Source organism: Macaca fascicularis, chromosome 10, assembly GCF_037993035.2.
Source record: "Macaca fascicularis isolate 582-1 chromosome 10, T2T-MFA8v1.1".
NCBI lineage: Eukaryota > Metazoa > Chordata > Mammalia > Primates > Cercopithecidae > Macaca > Macaca fascicularis.
This window is the reverse complement of record NC_088384.1, coordinates 94245001-94265376: the sequence shown is the minus strand read 5'-3', so window position 1 is coordinate 94265376 and position 20376 is coordinate 94245001. Positions and strand designations below refer to the sequence as shown.

The 20376-nt window shown below is 52.7% G+C and overlaps 2 protein-coding genes across 2 annotated transcripts in view; one reads left to right on the top strand and one right to left on the bottom strand.

Annotated features, from left to right (window-relative positions):
- Positions 1–17175, top strand: part of TGM2 (transglutaminase 2) — a 38312-nt gene extending 21137 nt beyond the window's left edge. The window contains exons 7-13 of the mRNA XM_005568975.4: positions 1801–1936; positions 2631–2734; positions 4366–4608; positions 6819–7091; positions 13124–13284; positions 14379–14515; positions 15266–17175. Coding sequence (XP_005569032.1) covers positions 1801–1936; positions 2631–2734; positions 4366–4608; positions 6819–7091; positions 13124–13284; positions 14379–14515; positions 15266–15416 — 1205 coding nt within the window. The 3' untranslated portion in view covers positions 15417–17175. The remainder of the gene's footprint in view (positions 1–1800; positions 1937–2630; positions 2735–4365; positions 4609–6818; positions 7092–13123; positions 13285–14378; positions 14516–15265) is intronic.
- Positions 17176–18569: 1394 nt separating this feature from the next.
- The window catches only part of RPRD1B (regulation of nuclear pre-mRNA domain containing 1B), a 93039-nt gene continuing 91232 nt past the window's right edge, over positions 18570–20376 (bottom strand). Inside the window, exon 7 of the mRNA XM_045362964.3 lies at positions 18570–18703. Coding sequence (XP_045218899.1) covers positions 18689–18703 — 15 coding nt within the window. The 3' untranslated portion in view covers positions 18570–18688. The remainder of the gene's footprint in view (positions 18704–20376) is intronic.

The window sequence follows — 20376 nt, the reverse complement described above, 5'->3', positions numbered from 1 at the left end:
TGCCCAGGCCTCACGAGGACAGAAACCAGGCAAGAGGGGGAGGTCATAGCTGTTCCTTCCTCCTTCCTCCCAGCTCCTACAAGTCTCCTGGCAGGAATCCAGGGCCAACTGGTAAGCTCTTACCCTGGCCCACCGATGGTGGCCCCAGGGCAAAAGTCACATCACTTCTCCCCCTCTCCCAGACTCAACTTCAATCAAAGCTAGAAGTAAAACAAAAGTCCCACAGATTACATTATTACATCATCTTGTTTCTCTTCATTTTTAAGATACTTTTTCTGTGAATCTGTTACTTTTACAAGACACTTAAAAAGCACATTTTTAAAATGAGAGAGTAAAAGCACCCATAATTCCGTCTGCCAGGAGCACCCAGCGGGCCGTGTAGGTGAGATCCACGCTGGGGTTTTACTCCCTCCCCTGTGCTCCTCGCCTCTCCGAGCTGAGCTCAGCTTGCAGATTAGTCAATGTCCTGTCTCTGTTTAACATGTCATTGCAACATCAGCCCCTTTCCCAGCAAACAGGGCCTTGGCAGGAATGCAGGGCCCTCCCTCCTGACAAGTCTGAGGACCCTGGCCTGTGCTGCGACCTGCTTATAGGGCCACATGCATCCGTGTTCTCGTACATTGGGAGTGATGATGAGTCCCCAGTGGCATCACTAATACACACAGAGATGGAACCAAGGCCCAGAGAGGTGAAGGACTGGTCCCAGGTCACACAGCTGGAAGCAGCTGGGTCTCCCGACCTCTGTCCCCTTCTCTGCCTGTTCTGCTGTTTGAGTCTTTAAGACCCTATCTTGGGGAGAGTCAGTCATTCAATCACTCCTTCCCTCCCTCCCTCTTTCCTCTCCTCTCTCCTTCCTCCACTCCTTCATCCCGTTTGACAAAATAGTCAATGACAGGCCTGTGCTGGGCTCCAGGATCTAACTTAAGACAGATCCCTCACCGTCCTTGGAGGGCTAATTAAAGAATCCCTCACATGCCAGTACACTGGAAAGGATGACGCATCTCCAGCCGTGCTATGAATGCAAATGATCAGGCAACCTGAAGCTGGCAGGCAGCCTTCCAGGCAGAGGGAATGGCAAACACCAATGCCCTGAAGCTGGCGGAGGCACAGCATGCTGGAGGCCAGTGTGGTGGAGCACAGTGTGCGAGGAGGGTGTCAGGGGCCAGACCCTGCAGGGCCAAGGGCCGTGGCTAGGGCTCTGGCCTTGACCTCAAGGGCCATGGGGAGCCATGAACAATCGATCAGAGGAGTGTTGACATCAGATTTGTATTTTATTTTATTTTGAGATGGAGTCTCGCTCTGTCGCCCAGGCTGGAGTGCAGTGGTGCAGTCTCGGCTCACCGCAACCTCCGCCTCCCAGGTTCAAGCAATTCTCCTGCCTCAGCCTCCTCCTGAGTAGCTGGGGTTACAGGCATGCACCACCACGCCCAGCTAATTTTTGTATTTTTAGTAGAGATGGGGTTTCACCATGTTGGCCAGGCTGGTCTCGAACTCCTGACCCCAGGCCCGCCTCCGCCTCCCAAAGTGCTGGGATTATAGGCGTGAGCCACCACGCCCGGCCCAGGTTTGTATTTTAGAGTCTCCTGGCAACTGTGATGTGAGGGGCATAGAATGGACATGGGGCGACCAGAGAGGTGGGTGCCATTGTCCAGACAAGAAGGGCTGGCTCATGTTCTCACCACTCGGACAGCAGGTACAGTGTTCCCTGGAATGCAGATGGGCAGGTGGAGGCCCAGAGCAGGGCGGATGTCTGCAGGGCCAGCCTGTCCCCTCAGCCCGCTTTCTGCTCCTCTCCAACAGTGCTGAGGTGCCTGGGCATCCCCACCCGCGTCGTGACCAACTACAACTCAGCCCATGACCAGAACAGCAACCTTCTCATCGAGTACTTCCGCAATGAGTTTGGGGAGATCCAGGGTGACAAGAGCGAGATGATCTGGTGAGGTGGGGGCCAGGGTGGGATCGGAGCCCAGTAGGAAGGGCCCCGTGGAGAGGAAACCTGGGAGGGCTTCTTGGAGGAGGTCACATTTGAATTGGACTTTAGAAGTCGAGCAGTATTTGAGCAGGCTTGGGGAAGGACAGCAGGAGCCAAGGCCTACAGGGAAAGGCAACCACATACACGATGGGGCCTCAGGGAGAATCATGCAGCAAATGTTGTCGGGAGTCTGGAATGCCACATTAGGGAGGCCAGGCTTGATTCCGAAAGCAACAGGTTGTCACTCAAGGCTTCAGAGTGGCAGAGGGTGGGGCTGACAGCTGCCAGGAGGGCTAGAGGGGAAGAGATGGGCAGGGGGCTGGGGCATGGCCCAGGTGGGGAGTGATAAGCCCTGAATGGACAGAAGAGAAGGGACAGAGTCAAGAAATTAGGAGGTCAAAAGGGCAACTGAGAGGGGCAAGGAGGGGAGAGGCGCTGAGAAGGGCTCTGAGGTGTAGGAGTGGGCGTCTGGCTAGAGAGGGTGCTGTGAGATGGGCCCCTGTGGGAGGAAGTACAGGGCAGTGGGGAAACATGCTGGGCTCAGTTTGGGACGAGGTGAGTGTGCTTCTGGGGACGTGAATGGGTGGTCTGCCCGTGGGAGGTGGCGATGAATGTTACTCAGGTTCTGCTTCGTTCCCACCTCCCCCCATCCCCCCAGGAACTTCCACTGCTGGGTGGAGTCATGGATGACCAGGCCGGACCTGCAGCCGGGGTACGAGGGCTGGCAGGCCCTGGACCCAACGCCCCAGGAGAAGAGCGAAGGTGCGTGGGCGGGCACTGTCGCGTCAAACAGATGGGGAAGCTGAGGCTTGGAGAGTTAAAGTGACTCAGCTGGAGGGCGGCAGAGCTAGGAGCTCACCCGGAGACCACTGATGGGTCCACACAAGGTTGGGGGACCTCACTTACATCTTAATAACACACTTCTTGATAATCTCAAAAGTAATTCATATGCATCGCGGAAAGCAGGAAATACAGAGAAGCACGAAGAAAAAAATCAAATAGCATCTTTGTCCCCTCCCACTAAAATAAGCAGCATTAACATTCACACAAGCTTCCCCTGATTTCAAATTGTATATTTGTATGCGGGTGTATACGTGTGTGTTTATATACATACATATATAAACACACACACATATATATAGTACCTGTGTGTCTGAAAGAGAGCGTACACTAAGGCAAAATTTTGTGATGCATATGGACACTTTCTAGCAATATTTTTAAATGCATAAAATATAATACATAGCGTTACAAAGAAAACCAATTACATTAAAATACAGTTATCACAAGTTTTAAAAACCAAATTTATGATATAATAACATGCTTCTTTATAGAACAAGATCTAGCAGTAGAGTCAGTAAGTTCCATAATATAGTTGTAGAGATAATTTATGAGCATAAATTAATTTCCTGCCATCTGTGACAGCTGTAAGGTTGCAATGACCACACCTGTGGTTCTTATGAGTGACAAGTCCTAAGTGCTCCTCAGGCTGTTACGGTTGTTTCCTGCTTTTGCCATTGAAGGAAGTCCTATAGTGAAAACAAAGATACCCTTTTTTCCCCATCATAGAGTTCATAGACCCCTGAATTCTGTGGGTAGTGCCTTGGTGGATCCGTGGGCTCTAGTTGAAGACCTCCAGCGGCTTAAACTTGGAGCATTTTTCCCCAGCTCTGTCCACTTCTGAATAAAGCATTAGCATTTCTCCAGCGGATAGTTTTCTGTGATTTGAATTTTTATTTAATGTGACCGTCGCCCATCACATGGCCGTGCTAGACTGTATCTATCCAGCCTCTAGTCCTCAGCACTGGAAGTCTGCGGACAGTGTGGGGTGGTTATCAACCACACTGACATAAACATCAGGCACCCGTATTCACTTGGAGAACACACACGCCCTGGGACCGGCCCCATGCGGGGCACTGAGCTCCACTCTTAGTACAAGCAGGAAACGAGACAGATGTCCTCCTTGCTAACATGTTGCCTGCCCTTGGCTCCGTAATTTCCTTAGGATGTCTGGGATACATTTCCATTTTATTTATCAAATACTTGCATAGCATTTAGTATAGGCTATGAGTTTTACATCTATAATTCACGAATGCTCGTTAGGTGGGCCCAGATCTTATCTCCACATGAAACTGCCGCTTCGAGAAGTTAGTGACTGGCCCAAAGTTACCCAGCTAATAAGAGGCTGAGCTGGGATTTGAACCTTAAAAGCCGTGCTCCAGAGCCCCTGTTCTGAACCCTCGCCCTGTGGTGCCCTCCTAGAAGTGGAGTCCTTCCGTCAGAGGGCTGCGTGGTCCTGAGGCTTTTGGCTACATGTGGTTGAATTGTAGAGGGTTTTAGAGGATACCTCCCAAACTTTACCCAGGCCCATCCCTTCCCCTTTCTACCCCTGCCAGGGACGTACTGCTGTGGCCCAGTTCCAGTTCGTGCCATCAAGGAGGGCGACCTGAGCACCAAGTACGATGCGCCCTTTGTCTTTGCGGAGGTCAATGCCGACGTGGTGGACTGGATCCAGCAAGACGACGGGTCCGTGAGCAAATCCATCAACCGTTCCCTGACCGTTGGGCTGAAGATCAGCACTAAGAGTGTGGGCCGAGACGAGCGGGAGGATATCACCCACACCTACAAATACCCAGAGGGTATGTGCCCTCAGAGTCTTTAACATGGCCTTGAAGATAAGCATCTGGTTTTCCCAGCCCAGCAGGCTCGTGTGTGTGTTTTAATTGGTAGCCTACATACAGCAATGGCCCCGTAGGCTATACTCCATCTTAAGCAATTCCTTAGAAACAGGAGCAAACATGTTGAGCGACAGTGGTAGAGGATTATTCGTTTCGGAAAAGAGTTTATTCCACAAAAGGGCTCAATTCAGTTATTAAGACACTTTTTTAAAATTGGTTTGACTCTTTTTTCTTTTTTCTCCTTCCTTCCTTCTTTCCTTCCCTCCCTCCCTCCCTCCCTCCCTCCTTCCCTCCTTCCCTCCTTCCCTCCTTCCTTCCTTCCTTCCTTCCTTCCTCCCTCCCTCCCTCCCTCCCTCCCTTCTCTCTTTCTTTCTTTCTTTCTTGACAGGGTCTCACTGTGTCACCTGGGCTGGAGTCGTGGCATGATCTCCACTTACTGCAACCTCTGCCTCCAGGGCTCATGCGATCCTCACACCTCAACCTCCCAAGTAGCTGAGACTACATGTGCGCACCACCATGCTTGGCTGATTTGTTTGTTTGTTTGTTTGTATTTTTTGTAGAGACAGGGTCTCAATAAGTTGCTCAGGCTGGTCTCAAACTCCTGGGCTCAAGTGATCTGTCTGCCTCAGCCTCCCAAAGTGCTGGGATTACAGACTGAGCTGCCAGGCCTGGCTGGTTGATTTGACTCTCAATAAAACTTCAGAGGATAAATATTATAGAGGAGGAGGATGCATCTTAGAAAAATGAATAATGGTTGTGCTATTATGTTGCTTATTAACAAGGGGATTTATCGGCCAGGGGTGGTGACTCATGCCTGTAATCCCAGCACTTTGGGAGGCTGAGGTGGGCGGATCATGAGGTCAGGAGGTCGAGACCATCCTGACTAACACGGTGAAACCCCGTCTCTACTAAAAATACAAAAAAATTAGCCAGGTGTGGTGGCGGGCGCCTGTAGTCCCAGCTTCTTGGAAAGCTGAGGCAGGAGAATGACGTGAACCCGGGAGGCGGGGCTTGCAGTGAGCCGAGATCGGGCCACTGCACTCCAGCCTGGGCGACAGAGCAAGACTCTGCCTCAAAAAAAAAAAAAAATCAGTATTTCTCAGCAGTGGGACCTGTAACCATAGATGAGCAATTCCACACGTTTTAATTGCAATGTACTTGTGTTAGCGGGGCTTGAAAGTCCAGAGGGGCCACGGAGGACAGGTTCCTCAAATTTTGCAGTGTTTATTTTTGCAGTATTTGACATACAGATGGGAAAATGAACATGAAGGTGGATAGGAAGAGAAACAGGCCAAGATAAACTTAAAAATAATGTCACGAGTTCAATCAGACATGAGGATGAGGCATCTTTCTGCTACTGATGCTTGATCAGTTGCGGGGGAAAGGACTTGGTTTATTTTTAAAAATTGGATTCGAGCACATCCAACAGCCAATTCAATATAATATATAATTTCTAAGCAACTACTAAGCACAGCAGGGCCCACAGAGGGGACTAAGAAACCATAGTTCCTGCCTGGGCCTGACCCCCGCTGGCTTTCCAGGGGCACGTAGCCATACTCTAGCTGAAAGGGATAACACGGAATGAAATGATGCTCTCCCCATCCCCTGAAAGGTCTAGAGCTGGTGGTTTGATAGAAGAAATAGAGATGCACCCAACAGCACTGGGAGAAAAAAATCAAAGGAGCATAGGAGAGAGGTAAATGGAATATAAGGAAGGGAGCAATCAGAGACAGGGAGGGAAAGGATTTCAGGTAGAAGTAATCCCTGTGCAAATGCTTGAAGGTAAGAAAGATTGCACTGTATTCATGCCTAGCATGCACCAAGCACTGTTGTAGGCACTGGATATGACATAAGGATAAGTAAAAGGATTAGCCCTCGAGCAGCTCAAGAGGGTAAGTTTGAAACAGAAAACAACACAGGGGAAGGAGTGGTCAGAGAGGGCTTCCTGGAGGAGGTGTCATTTGGGGCTGGGTCTTGAGGGTGTATAAGAGTTCACTAGTGGAAAATAAATGAAATACTGTGTCCTCCTCCTGGCTCAGACATGTAAAGAAGGGGTTCCTTCAGGGCTGCCTTGAGTCATCAGGGCTCTGTGAAGCCAGCTCACCCCGTCCCAGCCCCCTTCCTATGATCTATTCTCGCTGTGATTGAGGCTCTCTTCCCAACCCCTACAGGGTCCTCAGAGGAGAGGGAGGCCTTCACAAGGGCCAACCACCTGAACAAACTGGCCGAGAAGGAGGAGACAGGGATGGCCATGCGGATCCGTGTGGGCCAGAGCATGAACATGGGCAGTGACTTTGACGTCTTTGCCCACATAACCAACAACACTGCCGAGGAGTACGTCTGCCGCCTCCTGCTCTGTGCCCGCACCGTCAGCTACAATGGGATCTTGGGGCCCGAGTGTGGCACCAAGCACCTGCTCAACCTCAACCTGGAGCCTTTCTCTGGTAAGGGCCTGTGTTCCTGGAGCATTTGTTGACTGCCAACTGACAATGTGCTAGGTAGTGACCTAACCGCTTAGCATGTGTGATTTCACCCCACAGACACTTACGTGGCACTTACTCTGGGGCAGGCCCTGTCCTAAGCACTTTATACATATCAACCCACTTAATTCTTACAGCAAGAGTGAGGGGTGGATTCTATCATGGCTCCATTTTCCAGATAAGGAGATGGAGGCACAGAGAGGTTAAGTAATTTTCTTAAGGTCACACAGTTGGGGAGTGAACCTGTCCTCTCAGCAGTTATACTGTTTGGTTTCACCTCAACTTCGTGTGACCCCTGCTGCCCTCTCCCAGTGAATTCCACTGTCTCCAGCCCCTCATGCCTCAGCAGCCTCTCCCCACGGGCCCTTCGAGAACCTCTCCTGTGCCTCTGGTTGCTCTCGGCCTCAGAGAAAAGGCTCTAGCCCAGCACCTTGGAAAGTGCCCGGTGCACTTTCCACAGTGATGGAGATGCGCTGAGTCTGCACCGCCTGTCCAGCATGGCGGCCACCGGCTCCACATGGCTGCTAAGCGCTTGAAAGGTGGCTGATGCAACTGCAGAACTTAAGTTGTTTTGTTTGTTTGTTTGCTTGTTTTTTATTTTTTTCGAGATGGAGTTTTGCTCTGTTGCCCAGGCTGAAGTGCAGTGACACAATCTCAGCTCACTGCAATCTCAGCCTCCCAAGTAGCTGGGGTTACAGGTGCGCACCACCATGCCCAGCTAGTTGTTGTATTGTTAGTAGAGATGGGGTTTCACCATGTTGGTCAGGCTGGTCTCAGACTCCTGGCCTCAAGTGATCTACCTGTCTCAGCCTCCCAAAGTGCTGGGATTATAGTCATGAGCCACTGCACCTGGCCAAAACTAAAGTTTTAATTGTGTTGAAAGTTAGCTAGCTACGTGTGGCCAGAAGCTGCTCTATTGGACAGAGCAGATCGGCAAGCCAAAGGTGGGAGCGTCCAGGCCTCTGCAGGGAGAAGTGCTTTCTTCCGGGACTTGATCGTCCCTCTTCAGTGTCCCCAGCACCAGCCTAGTTGCCTTTTTTTTTTTTTTGAGACGGAGTCTCGCTCTGTCGCCCAGGCTGGAGTGCAGTGGCCGGATCTCAGCTCACTGCAAGCTTCGCCTCCCAGATTTATGCCATTCTCCTGCCTCAGCCTCCCGAGTAGCTGGGACTACAGGCACCCGCCACCTCGCCCAGCTAGTTTTTTGTATTTTTTTAGTAGAGACGGGGTTTCACCATGTTAGCCAGGATGGTCTCAATCTCCTGACCTCGTGATCCGCCCGTCTCGGCCTCCCAAAGTGCTGGGATTACAGCTTGAGCCACCGCACCCAGCCGCCTAGTTGCCTTTTTAGGTAGATCTCCTTCGCTGTGAAATGGTGTCATTAGACCACCCAACCCAGCCCTGAGCCAAGACTTTGTCACCAGGTTTCCCGCACAGAGGCCTGCACAGTGGTTGTCCCCTGGGTCCCTTTCACTGTGTAGCTCTGTCACTGTGCCTGGTTATCTTCCTAAAAATAAGCCTGAGGCCCTCAGAGGAGCCCTGACCACTCAGGTCACTTAGCGAGGCAGTGCGGGGCCAGGAATCAAGCCCAGGGCTCCACCCACAGCCCCCCCACCACCCAGCAGCCCCATCCCACTTTCTACCGTTTGGAGCCCAGCAGGCGTGAGGAGGGCAGAGGGGTCTCCAGGCTGGGAGAGAACCTGAGAGCTGCTGGGTGAGACATTAGCCATCCACCAAGGGGCAGCGGAATCAAGTAGGACATCGTCTTTGGGCAGCGTCTCGCTGAGTCACCGGAGAAAATGGCCACCCCCCTGCACCTTAGCGTCCCCATCAGGCTCCTGGGGGTTATGATCTGACAGCGCAGGACCATTGGGAATAAGAGAGTGTGCACACAACAGGCACTCGTGCCCGGGATTCAGTGTGGCCACACCTGGAGACGCTGGAGAGCCCCCGGGTGGGGCACGGTTTGCGTTTACAGTTTGTTTCCCCGTCTCTTTTCCCCGGACTCCTGCCTGTCAAACCAGTGATCATCCCTCTCCTCTATGACGGTGCCTGGACCCTTGGCGCCCGTGGGCTGTCGTCTGGGGCACAGCTTTCACCCTCCTAAGAAAGCAGGTCTGTGTTGCAGGCGGGGCATCTGCAGTGTTGACAGTTGCTGCCTCCTGGTTTTTCTATCTTGGGCCCACCGTGGGCACTCCTGGAGCTGCACCCCCTGGGCACACCCACTGTCAGGCCCTGGCAGACTCCTCAGCAGGGGCCAGGCCCTCAGAGGGCAGATCCTTTTGCTGTCAGGACCGCCCCCAACACTAGGGCTGTTGAAAGACATTTTCTGAGGTCAGCAAGACCTGGCTTTGAATCTCGGCTCTGCTGCCCTCTGAACGCACCACCTTGGGCGCGGTGAACATGCTCTGAGTCTTAGGTCATGCTCCCCTGTTACATGGGGCGATGACATGCCTGCCTGATGCGCCCGCAGCCGTGAGGACTGAGGGAGAGGATGTGTGCTCAGGAGGTATCCGGAAAGGGCACAGCAGCGCCAACACGTGGTAGGGCCCTCACTCCTCCCTGAGGGCGAGTGCTAAGAGGTCTGGGGAGGCAAGTAGCTCATGGACCTTTCCTGAACACCTACTGTCCCAGGCAATGCTGTCAGCCCTGGGCTCAGGGGTTCCTGTGTCCCTGACACCTCGATGGTGTAGAAAGGACCTGGCCCTCGCTGCTCATCGAGGCCCCAAGAGTCTGGGACAGGATCCATCTCTACAGGCGTGTAGGGGTTCAGGACCCAAGGACACCCAAGTTCTAGTTCCTGCCACCTGCTGCCTGGCTGTGGGCTCCTGGGTATTCCTCTCCTCCACCCAGGCTACAGGTTCCCCATTGGCACAAAGGGGAAGCTGGGTTCCTCTTTTAAGAGCCCTTCCAGCCCTGTTCTCTCTCTCTCTCTCTCCTCTCTCTCTCTCTCCCCTCTCTCTCTCTCTCTCCCCTCTCTCTCTCTCTTCTCTCTCTCTCTCTCTCTCTCTGTATGTGTATGTGTGTGTGTGTGTGTATATATATATATACACATTTAGGAGGTCCAAGTGCAGTTTTGTTACACAGATATATTGAGCAGTGGTGAAGTCTTGGGCTTGACATTGGAGACCCAGTCCCATCGTTTCAATGCACACCCACCAGCTCCTTCTCGTGCTCAGAGCTGCTCCAAGGGGAGAAAGTGTCTCTCCTAGAATGAGTGGCAGGAGGTGAACTCCAGGCCTGGGCCAGACGCACCAAAATCACTCCCTCCCAGGCCTCTGTGGCGTCAGCCCTCACCTCTAAGACACCATCGGGTCACTGAGAGCATTGTTCCGCACTGGCACCAGCCAAGCGTGCTGGCTTTCCTCATCCTCCCAGGAATGTGCTCACCACAGAGGGGGTCCTTCCTGCCGGGGACCCACTGGAAGCATAGCCTTCAGGGAGGGGAAGGGGAGGACAGAAGGTCCTGGGCGTTGGCCTCTGGCTGGAAATAGGGGCTGGTCCAAGTGCCCTGTTGGAACCTCCAACGCCAAGCTCAAACTGAGATGGGTTCCCTCTAAGCCTCCATACTGCAGTTGAGTTGCCAAGTTCAAGCTGAGATGGGTTCCCTCTAAGCCCCCATACTGCGGTTGAGTTGCTTATTATTCTTTGAAGATAAGATCTGGGGAATTTCCGTGTGCTGGTGGACAGGAAGCCAGGCCCTGGACAGCTGAAAGGAATCCAGTTGCCCGCACCCCGCCTCCTTTCTCTGCTGCTTCTCTCTCTTCTCCTTCCTGCCTCCACCCTTTCATGTTCTGTCCTCCCTCATCCCTTCAGGTGGGTCACCGGAATGCAGACAATGCGGCCTCAGTGACTGTCCCCAGAGTAACCTTCTAGAACAGGGCAAATTGTCTAAAGAATGATTGAGACTGACCACACAGGTTTCCTCTTCCCAGTCAGCATCTGGCCCAAGACCAAGGCCATGGCCACTGGCTTGTGGACGGAGACTTTCAAAGGTCCAGCCCTGCCCTGGCCTCCACCTCTTAGAATAGTTGACAGTTGGGCCACATCCTCCAAGCTCCCGGAGGATAATGTTGTCCTTCTTTCCTGTGGAGCAAGCTAGAATTTCCACTCTGCACCACCAGGTCTTGACCTAGTAATTTTCACTCTCTTTTGTCCTTTTTGGCACAAAAGTTTTGGTTTTCTTCCCCAGATCACGTCATCTGATGAGAGGTTGGAGCAGATCCACCCAGGAAATGAAAGGCCAAAGGGGTGGGTAGGCCAGGGGAGCATTTTCCAAAGAGGGGGACGTGGACCACCAGTGTTCACAGTCAAAGCCTGAACCTGGAATCCCACAGTGGGAAAGTGACTGTCTCCTCCGGTCTCAATCCGTCCTTCAGGTGACCTCCTGGGGAAAGTCTCCGAGGGTGCTAATTTGCCTCTGGCCTCCCAAGTCTTGTCAATCTCTCTCTTTAGCAGTAGACTCAGGCCTGAAACTCAGAGGCCACAGCACATCGCTGTATCGGGCCAGAAGTGAATATGCGTGACTTTGTATTTTCTCTCTTTTTTTTTTTTTTTTTTTTTTTAACCCCTTGAGACAGGGTCTTACTCTGTTGCCCAGGCTGGAGTGCAGTGATGCAATCACGACCCACTGCAGCCTCGACCTCCCAGGCCCAAGCCATCCTCCCACCTCAGCCTCCCAAGTAGCTGGAACTGCAGGCTTACCCCACCATGCCTGGCTAATTTTTGTACTTTTTGTAGAGACGGGGTCTCACTATGTTGCCCAGGCTGGTCTCAAACTCCTGGGCTCAAGCAATCCTCCTGCCTCAGCCTCCCAAAGTGCTGGGATTACAGGCACGAGCCACTACACCCAACTACTTGTATTTATTTACTGCTCCTCCCTGCCTCCTACAAACAGACCCCAGTCTGTTTCCTTAAAAGCTAAGGTACACGAATCCTTAAAATGCTACACTACTAAGGCCCTCCAGCCTCAGTGTTCTTTTCAGAAACATGGGGCTAAGAACCACACTGCAGTGGGTGGGTTTGTTCCTGCCAGCTTCTTTCTCATCCCCACATCACTGTGCAGCTTTTGCTCTGTGATGACCTTTGGTCTTACCTCTGCCCAGCAGATGATAAGATCTAGGGAACAGAGATGAAACAGAGGGGAAACAGAGAGGGGAGGTCATCTCCCCAGGCTCACACAGCCAGTGAGTGGCCAGACCGGGCCAGAGGCAAGTCTCCCAGTCTGAGCAGTTACTGGCAGAGGTGATTCTTCATCTGTGCAATGGGTACAGCATCACGAGCCTCATGGAGGGAAATGACCTTATGTCCATGAGAGGCATTCTTCAGTGAGTGTGGACCATGTTGTTGGACTCTAAGATCTGGATTATTCATCCAGATGCCTGCACAGTACATATCAGCTGTGTGACCTAGGACAATGTTATTTCACCTGCCGGAGCCTCAGTTTTCTCATCTGTAAGTTGGGTGGTAATACAAGTACAAGCCTTTTAGGGTTGTTATGAAGGTGAAGTAGGAGCTCGCCATGGGAAGTGCAGTGCCTGATGCAGCAGCAGATGTCGGCTCTGATCCTCCCCAGGATGAAGGGCCCCGCGGCTCACACACCCTGAGTCTGGAGCGCACCAGGCTCTTCCGGGACACTCGCTCAGCTAATCCTCCCACAGCCTTAGGAGTGCCTGTGCCATGCAGATCCAAACGTCAAGGACCTGGGAGGTGGAGTGGCTCATGTGGGGTCAACCCATTAGAGGAGGCAAAGGCAGGATTAGAACCCAGGCCCGTGGGAGTCCAAGTGTGTCCTCTACCCGCTGTTCTGTGTCCACTCTTCAGCTCCTCCCTGGGAACCCTGGAGCCACAGTGGGGAGTTTTGGGATCCGCCCAGCCATTCCCCTGCTGTGTGACCCCAAGCACATTCCTTCCCCTCTCTGTGCCTCTTGGAGTTGCAAGAGGAGAGTTGGGAGGGGTGATTCTGCATCATGAGCACCCTCCTCTCTCCCCTTCTGCAGAGAAGAGCATTCCTCTTTGCATCCTCTATGAGAAGTACCGTGACTGCCTCACAGAGTCCAACCTCATCAAGGTGCGGGCCCTGCTCGTGGAGCCAGTTATCAACAGCTACCTGCTGGCTGAGAGGGACCTCTACCTGGAGAATCCAGAAATCAAGATCCGGGTAAGGGCAGGCTGGGCAAGGGGCAGGGTCCCAGGGCAGCTCAGCGCTGGGGAGAGGGCAGATCCCTACCCCCACCCCAGACACCTGCATCCCTGTAAGCTCCAGACCTTTGGTGCCTTAGCGATCCTCAAATCCTAGCCTCATCGAAGAAAAGCATCATGAAGCCTAGAGAACTGGGGACTCGTAGACTCCAGGAAAGAATCTGAAAATCCCAGAGTGATAGGGTCATGGAATTTGGGGATCTTAGAGTCACGAATCCTTAAAATGCTATACTACTGAGACTGGAAACCCCACGCACTGGGCACTGGTGAGGCAGGGTGGGGTGGGGGAGTGAAGGGCACAGACTAGAGTCTCACTGTCTGAGTTTCTACCAGGGCAGCCCTGGGCATGTGACTTTGCCCTTCTGTGCCTCACTTTATTCATCTGTTATATGGGGTTAATAATAGCCCTGAGGGGTGTTGTAAGAATTAAAAGCATATCCACAGGAAACACACAGAGCCATCCACAGCACAGGATAAGGGCTCACTGAAAGCTCACTATCCTTATCATCGCCATCATCATCATTATAACCCTTCACTTACAGCGCCACAGCCCAGAACCCCTAAGGGTGACAATTACACTTAAATGGTAAACAGCAGAGGGAGAGGCGGTGAGCAATGTGCCAGACGTTCTGCTGGAGGCTTGCGCATATTAGCTCAGTTAATCCTCACAAGAACCCTCCGTCAGGCATTTCTCTCCCACGAAGAATTCAAGGTGTGCAGAGTGGAGAGTAACTTCCCCAGGTCACATGAAGAAGGAGCAGAGATCAGCCTGGCTCAAAAGCCTGTGATCTTTCCCCTCCAGACCCTGGGACAAGGGAGGCACTTTGGGCACCCCCTGGGTCACGTGGAGCCTCACTGCAGCTCCATGCAGGAGAACCTGGGCAGGTAGCACGGTCAGTGTTTTCCCAATGAAGAAACTGAGGCACAGAGGTGGAGGGGGGTGATCATGACAGACCAGGGTACAGCTTTGTTCAGCAAATATTGGGCCAGATGACAGTGAATATAGACGGCCCAGCTTGGATCCCACCTGCCCCTGACATCTGCCCCATCCAGATCCTTGGGGAGCCCAAACAGAAACGCAAGCTGGTGGCCGAAGTGTCCCTGCAGAACCCGCTCCCTGTGGCCCTGGAAGGCTGCACCTTCACTGTGGAGGGGGCCGGGCTAACCGAGGAGCAGAAGACAGTGGAGATGTAAGTGCTGGCTGCTCTAGCTTTGGGGCCTGGGGGAAGCGGGCAGATGCCAGTGGGGGTAGAGACTGTCCTTAGGCACCAAGCCCTGGCAGAAACCCCCTCCTCTCATCTCCCACACACACCTGTACCCACTCCCAGACACCCTGGGGCTAGAGTTCCCACCGTCACATCCTCTCTCAATGCTGACACCACCCATGCACAGATCTGCCACAGACCTCCACAGTGACGTCATCCATCAGTAAGCGCTCACCTGCAGACACATGCACCCTCACATAGACAGGTATCTGCCCTCCGAATGTCCACACATGTGCATGCACACACACATGCATGCGTGGGCGTCTCCTCATAGATACCTAGCTACACACATACAAATGAGCACACACTTATTTTTTACTTTTTTACTGTAATGTAACTTATATACAGTAAAAAGCATAGATCACCTATGTACAGCTCAATACCTTTTCACACACATGGCTACCTGAGCATATACCCACTTGTGCCCCCCAAATGCACCATCCGCTTTTATGCACACGGACACACGTGTGCACACGCACTGTTCACTCTAGGAGGGCACACTGTCCAGGCCCCGCAGAGGGCCGAGAATGAGACCCACTGATGACTGTCGGCATTAGCTCGAATTCGAGGAGACGCTGTGCTGATCCTTGGAAGTCACGTGACTTCCTGGCTGGACCGCAGTACGGGGGAGCCAGGCCTCGGGCCCCTTTCCTTACCGTCCCTCTCTGGCTGCAGCCCAGACCCCGTGGAGGCAGGGGAGGAAGTTAAGGTGAGAATGGACCTGCTGCCGCTCCACATGGGCCTCCACAAGCTGGTGGTGAACTTCGAGAGCGACAAGCTGAAGGCTGTGAAGGGCTTCCGGAATGTCATCATTGGCCCCGCCTAAGGGACCCCTGCTCCCAGCCTGCTGAGGGCCGCCACCTTGATCCCAATCCTTATCCCAAGCTAGTGAGCAAAATATGCCCCTTCTTGGGCCCCAGACCCCAGGGCAGGGTGGGCAGCTTAGGGGGGCTTGTGGAAATGGAATGTGCCCCTGGCCCATCTCAGCCCCCTGAGCTTGTGGGTCCCCACTCACCCCCTTAGCTGTGAGGAATGCTCTGTGCCAGAAACAGTGGGAGCCCCGACCTTGGCTGACTGGGGCTGGGGTGAGAGAGGAAAGACCTACATTCCCTCTCCTGCCCACATGCCCTTTGGAAAGCCATTGACCACCCGCCATATTGTTTGATCTACTCCATAGCCCCTTGGGGCGTGCAAAAAAGGGACAGCATGCCCCTTGGCTGGATCAGGGAATCCAGCTCCCCTAGACTGCATCCTGCACCTCTTCCCCTGACTGCACCCAGCTCCAGGGGCCCTTGGGACAGCCAGAGCTGGGTGGGGACAGTGATAGGCCCAAGGTCCCCTCCACATCCCAGCAGCCCAAGCTTAATAGCCCTTCCCCTCAACCTCACCATTGTGAAGCACCTACTATGTGCTGGGTGCCTCCCACACTTGCTGGGGCTCACGGGGCCACCAACCCATTTAATCACCATGGGAAACTGTGATGGGCGCTACTTCCAGGATGAGGAGACTGAGGCTTAGAGAAAGAGGCGGCCCCCTCCGCACCAGTGGCCTCGTGATTATTAGCCAGGCTGGGTAATGTGAAGGCCCAAGAACAGAGTCTGGGCCTCTGACTGTGAGTCCACTGCTCCACTTATGACCCCAGCCTGACCTGAGACTGTCAGAGAGGCTGTCTGGGACCTGATCAAAAAAAGATTCAGCTGAGACAAGGAGGTAGAGAGGGGACTGGGGGACTGGGAGTCAGGGCCCTGGCTGGGTTCAGGTCCCACATCTGACCAGGTGCTGCCTTCCCCTCTCTGGGCCTCGGTTTCCTTATTGGTCAGAGGAGTGATTGAACCAGCTCATCTCCAAGGGTCCTCTCCGCTCCATCTTTGCAATGCTTTTATATGGCCCAGCCTTGTGAATAACCACAAGGTCCACTCCTTGCTCCACAAAGCCTTAAGCCATAGGCCCAGGATATTTCTGAGAGTGAAACCATGACTGTGACCACCTTCTGTCCCCAGCCCTGTCCTGGTCCCCTCCTGTGCCCAGATACCACCCTTCAGACCCCAGTTCTAGAGGAGAAGAGCCCTGGACACCCCTGCCCTACCCAGGAGCCTGCCCGCTGCAATGCCTAGACTTCCCAACAACCTTAGCTGCCAGTGCTGGTCACTAACCAACAAGGTTGGTACCCCAGATACCCCTTCTTTGCAGGGCTAAGGCCCCCAAACACAGCCCCTGCTCCTGAGGAAGCTTGGGGAGCCTATGAGTTGTCAGCTGTGATTTTATCTCCTGCTCTTTCTACATGACTGGGCCTCCCTCAGGCTGGAGGAAGGGGGGATTCTCTATTGAAGGAGATCACAGCCTGCAGGGCCCCCCCGCCAAATCCCAGAGAAGGACTTGGAGAGAATCATGCTGTTGCATTTAGAACTTTCTGCTTTGCACAGGAAAGAGTCGCACAATTAATCAACATGTATATTTTCTCTATACATAGAGCTCTATTTCTCTACGGTTTTATAAAAGCCTTGGGTTCCAAGCAGGCAGTAGATGTGCTTCTGAACCGCAAGGAGCAAACACTGAAATAAAATAGTTTATTTTTCACACTCAAACTAGGTCTGGTCTGGTCCTTTATGAGTTTGGAGGGAGAAGGGTGGACGAGCTCGCTTACACCTGGACCCCCACTTCCTGCCTAGAAGTCTTTCCTGAGCCTCAGCCCTGTCCCTGGGTTTAAATTTTACTGGCATTCAAGGTCCTACACAGTCTGGCTCCATCTCCGGCCCCTTCCACCAACAATCTCTTTGGGGGCCATAATTAACTTCCTGTATCCCCAGAACACCCCGCAGTTGTCTACCTCTTGGCTTTTGTGTGTGTAGTTCCCTGAGCCTGTAGTGCCCCTCCTCTCCTTTCCCTGTTTGGCAAACTCCTACTCATCCTATAATGCTTAACACCAAACTCACCTCTTCTATGAAGCCTTCCTTGATTTCTTTTCAGGTCCCCAGAGTCCTGGAATATGGACCAATTCAAACATTTATCACAGTAAATTTTACTTCCACGTTGGCCTATCTGTCCCCTTCTCCATCCTATCTGAAGCCCTTGAGGCAGGGACCACATATCTCTTAAATAGACACTAATAAATGCTGAATTGGTAAATCAATGTTTTCCAACTCAGCCCCCACAAGACCTGTGCTGTCCGATAGAAATAAAACATGAGCCACAAATGCAAGCCACATATGTAATTTAGAATTTTCTAGTGACCACTAGACCAAAAGTGACCAAAAGACTAGACTCTTTTTACTTTGAAAAGAGTAAAAAAGGCCGGGCGCGGTGGCTCAAGCCTGTAATCCCAGCACTTTGGGAGGCCGAGATGGGTGGATCACGAGGTCAGGAGATCGAGACCATCCTGGCTAACACGTTGAAACCCCGTCTCTACTCAAAAAAATACAAAAAACTAGCCGGGCGATGTGGCGGGCGCCTGTAGTACCAGCTACTCGGGAGGCTGAGGCAGGAGAATGGCGTAAACCCGGGAGACGGAGCTTGCAGTGAGCTAAGATCCGGCCACTGCACTCCAGCCTGGGTGACAGAGCCAGACTCGGTCTCAAAAAAAAAAAAAAAAAAAAAGAAAAGAGTAAAAAGCCATAGGTGGAATTAGCTTTAATAATGTATTTTATTTAATCCAATATATCCAAAACATTATTTCAACATGTAATCAATATAAGAATCAGTAAGGTATTTGACATTCTTATTTTTGTATTCAATCTTTGAAACATGGTGTGTGTTTCACACTGATAGCCCATCTCAATTCGAACTAGCTGCATTTCAAGTGCTCAGTAGCCAGTCTGGCTAGTACTGGATGAAGCAGGTCCAGACTGCGATTCCATGGGTGTGTGGACCTGGTCATTCATTTCATTCCCCACCATCGAAGCACTTAAGCACTCATGAGTGTCTGTTGAATGAATAGATGATGCGGACAGTCCCCACCCTTGGAAAGTCATGTCGAAAGACATGACATGCACATTAAAAATAAATCAAAATAAAAACATGACATCACGTGTTCTGGGTGCCGAATCCTTCTGTTCCTTGGACGCTACAACCTGGTGCTGGCTGGGTGGCTTGAGAATTGCATCAGTGAGTCACCGGCTGGAAAACAGAAACCGCACTACTATTTCAGGCAGAGAGGGAGTTCATAGAGGAAGTTCACTCCAGAAGTATCCAAAGGGGCGGAGGAGCAGATGGGAGAAGGAGCGTGACCTAGAAATTGGGAAGCAGCTGCAAAGCCCACGAGCTGGCGCCCACAGCCCTAGAACCAATATAGCTGCTGGGAAATACAGAGCCTGCGGAAGCCACCTGAGGCTGCAGCCAGAGGCAGGCTGGCATCTCCCCTCCCCAGGCCTCTTTCCCACTGGCAGGTCCTAACCTGAAACTGGCTGGCAAGCAGCTCTGGGAAATGTCATTTTTCAGCTTCCAGACCCCTGAAATACAGAGAGGGTAAGCAAGGGCAAGGATGGAGTAGTTGGGACCTATTGCCATTCCCTGTGCTAAAAACACTTTTACGATATATCCTCTCTACCTAATGAACTCTTACTCAGTCTGCAAAAACCTGCTCCAAGGAGGCCTCCCCTGTGAAGCCTTCCTGGTCTGCAGCCAACTGCTTTGACCTCTAGATCTCCCCAGCCCTTTACGATACTGGATACTCAGCAGCCTTAGTTAGAAATAGCTGTTTCTGTGCCTGTCCCCTGTTCCAGAGCACCCCAAGGGCAGGGTCAGGGCACAGCCCCAACAAGGGCTGCCAACTCTGGCTCCCAGGCCTGACAGCCTCCCAGCTATAGAGCAGGGGCAGGGCTGCTCCAGCCAGGGCTGCTGACACTGGGCAGGTGCACAGGCCTCCCTGATCAGCCCCCAAGCCTGCCCCACTCCAGGCAGCCCACGAGCCAGGAACCCAGGAAGGCGAAGCATACTGACTCTTTGGGGTGCATATGTCCATTTTACAGACAAAGAAAAGGAGCCTGAGGCCTTGCCCCTCAAACCCCATGTGAGGGCTGAGTCTGGGCCCCACAAGGACAGTGCTGAGCACTGCTCTTTGGCAGGTCAGGGCTGCCGATCCCCACCCAAGCTCTGCTCATAGCTTGGTGCCAGGGGCCTGGACTCTGGATCAGAGCTGGCTCTGCCACAGATTCACAGTGTGGCTTCAGGCAGGTTGTCACCCTCTCTGTGCCTCCACTTCCTTATCTATCAAATGGGGATGACACGGTGTCTACTTCCGTGACTAATACGCAGGTTCAATAAAATAGTGCACATCAGGTACCTAGCTGTCTCTCGGCACATCATCCTCCTAACAGCCAATAGTGACTGCAGGTCAGAAATCCTTACATGCATCGAGTTATTTACTGCCTTCATTTTATAGATTAAAAAAATGAGGCATAGAGAGGTTAAGAAATGTGCCCAAAGTCACACACTTGGTAAGTTTCAGAGCTGGGACTTGATCCCAGGCAGCTTCCCTCCCCAAGGCAGGGCCTAGCCTGGAGAAGGCCCAACCTCTACCAACACCCTCCCCTCCTATCATGTTCCAGGGCTCTCAGGGGAGGCGACCCATGCAAGCTCTGACAGCCCTCAGCCCTTGTGGAGAGGGGTTCTGATTGGGTCCACCCTCCCTCCCCTAAAGACTTTCTTCTCTCCAGCTGCTTTTGTTTACCTAGGATGCCCGCCAGCTCACCCCTTGGCCTCAAGCCAAGCTCAGAACAACAGAATGTTGATGGAGTTGGGGAAAGAGGGGCAGAGGCTGGGAGGCCAAGCCAGGGCCTCCTAGAAGCACG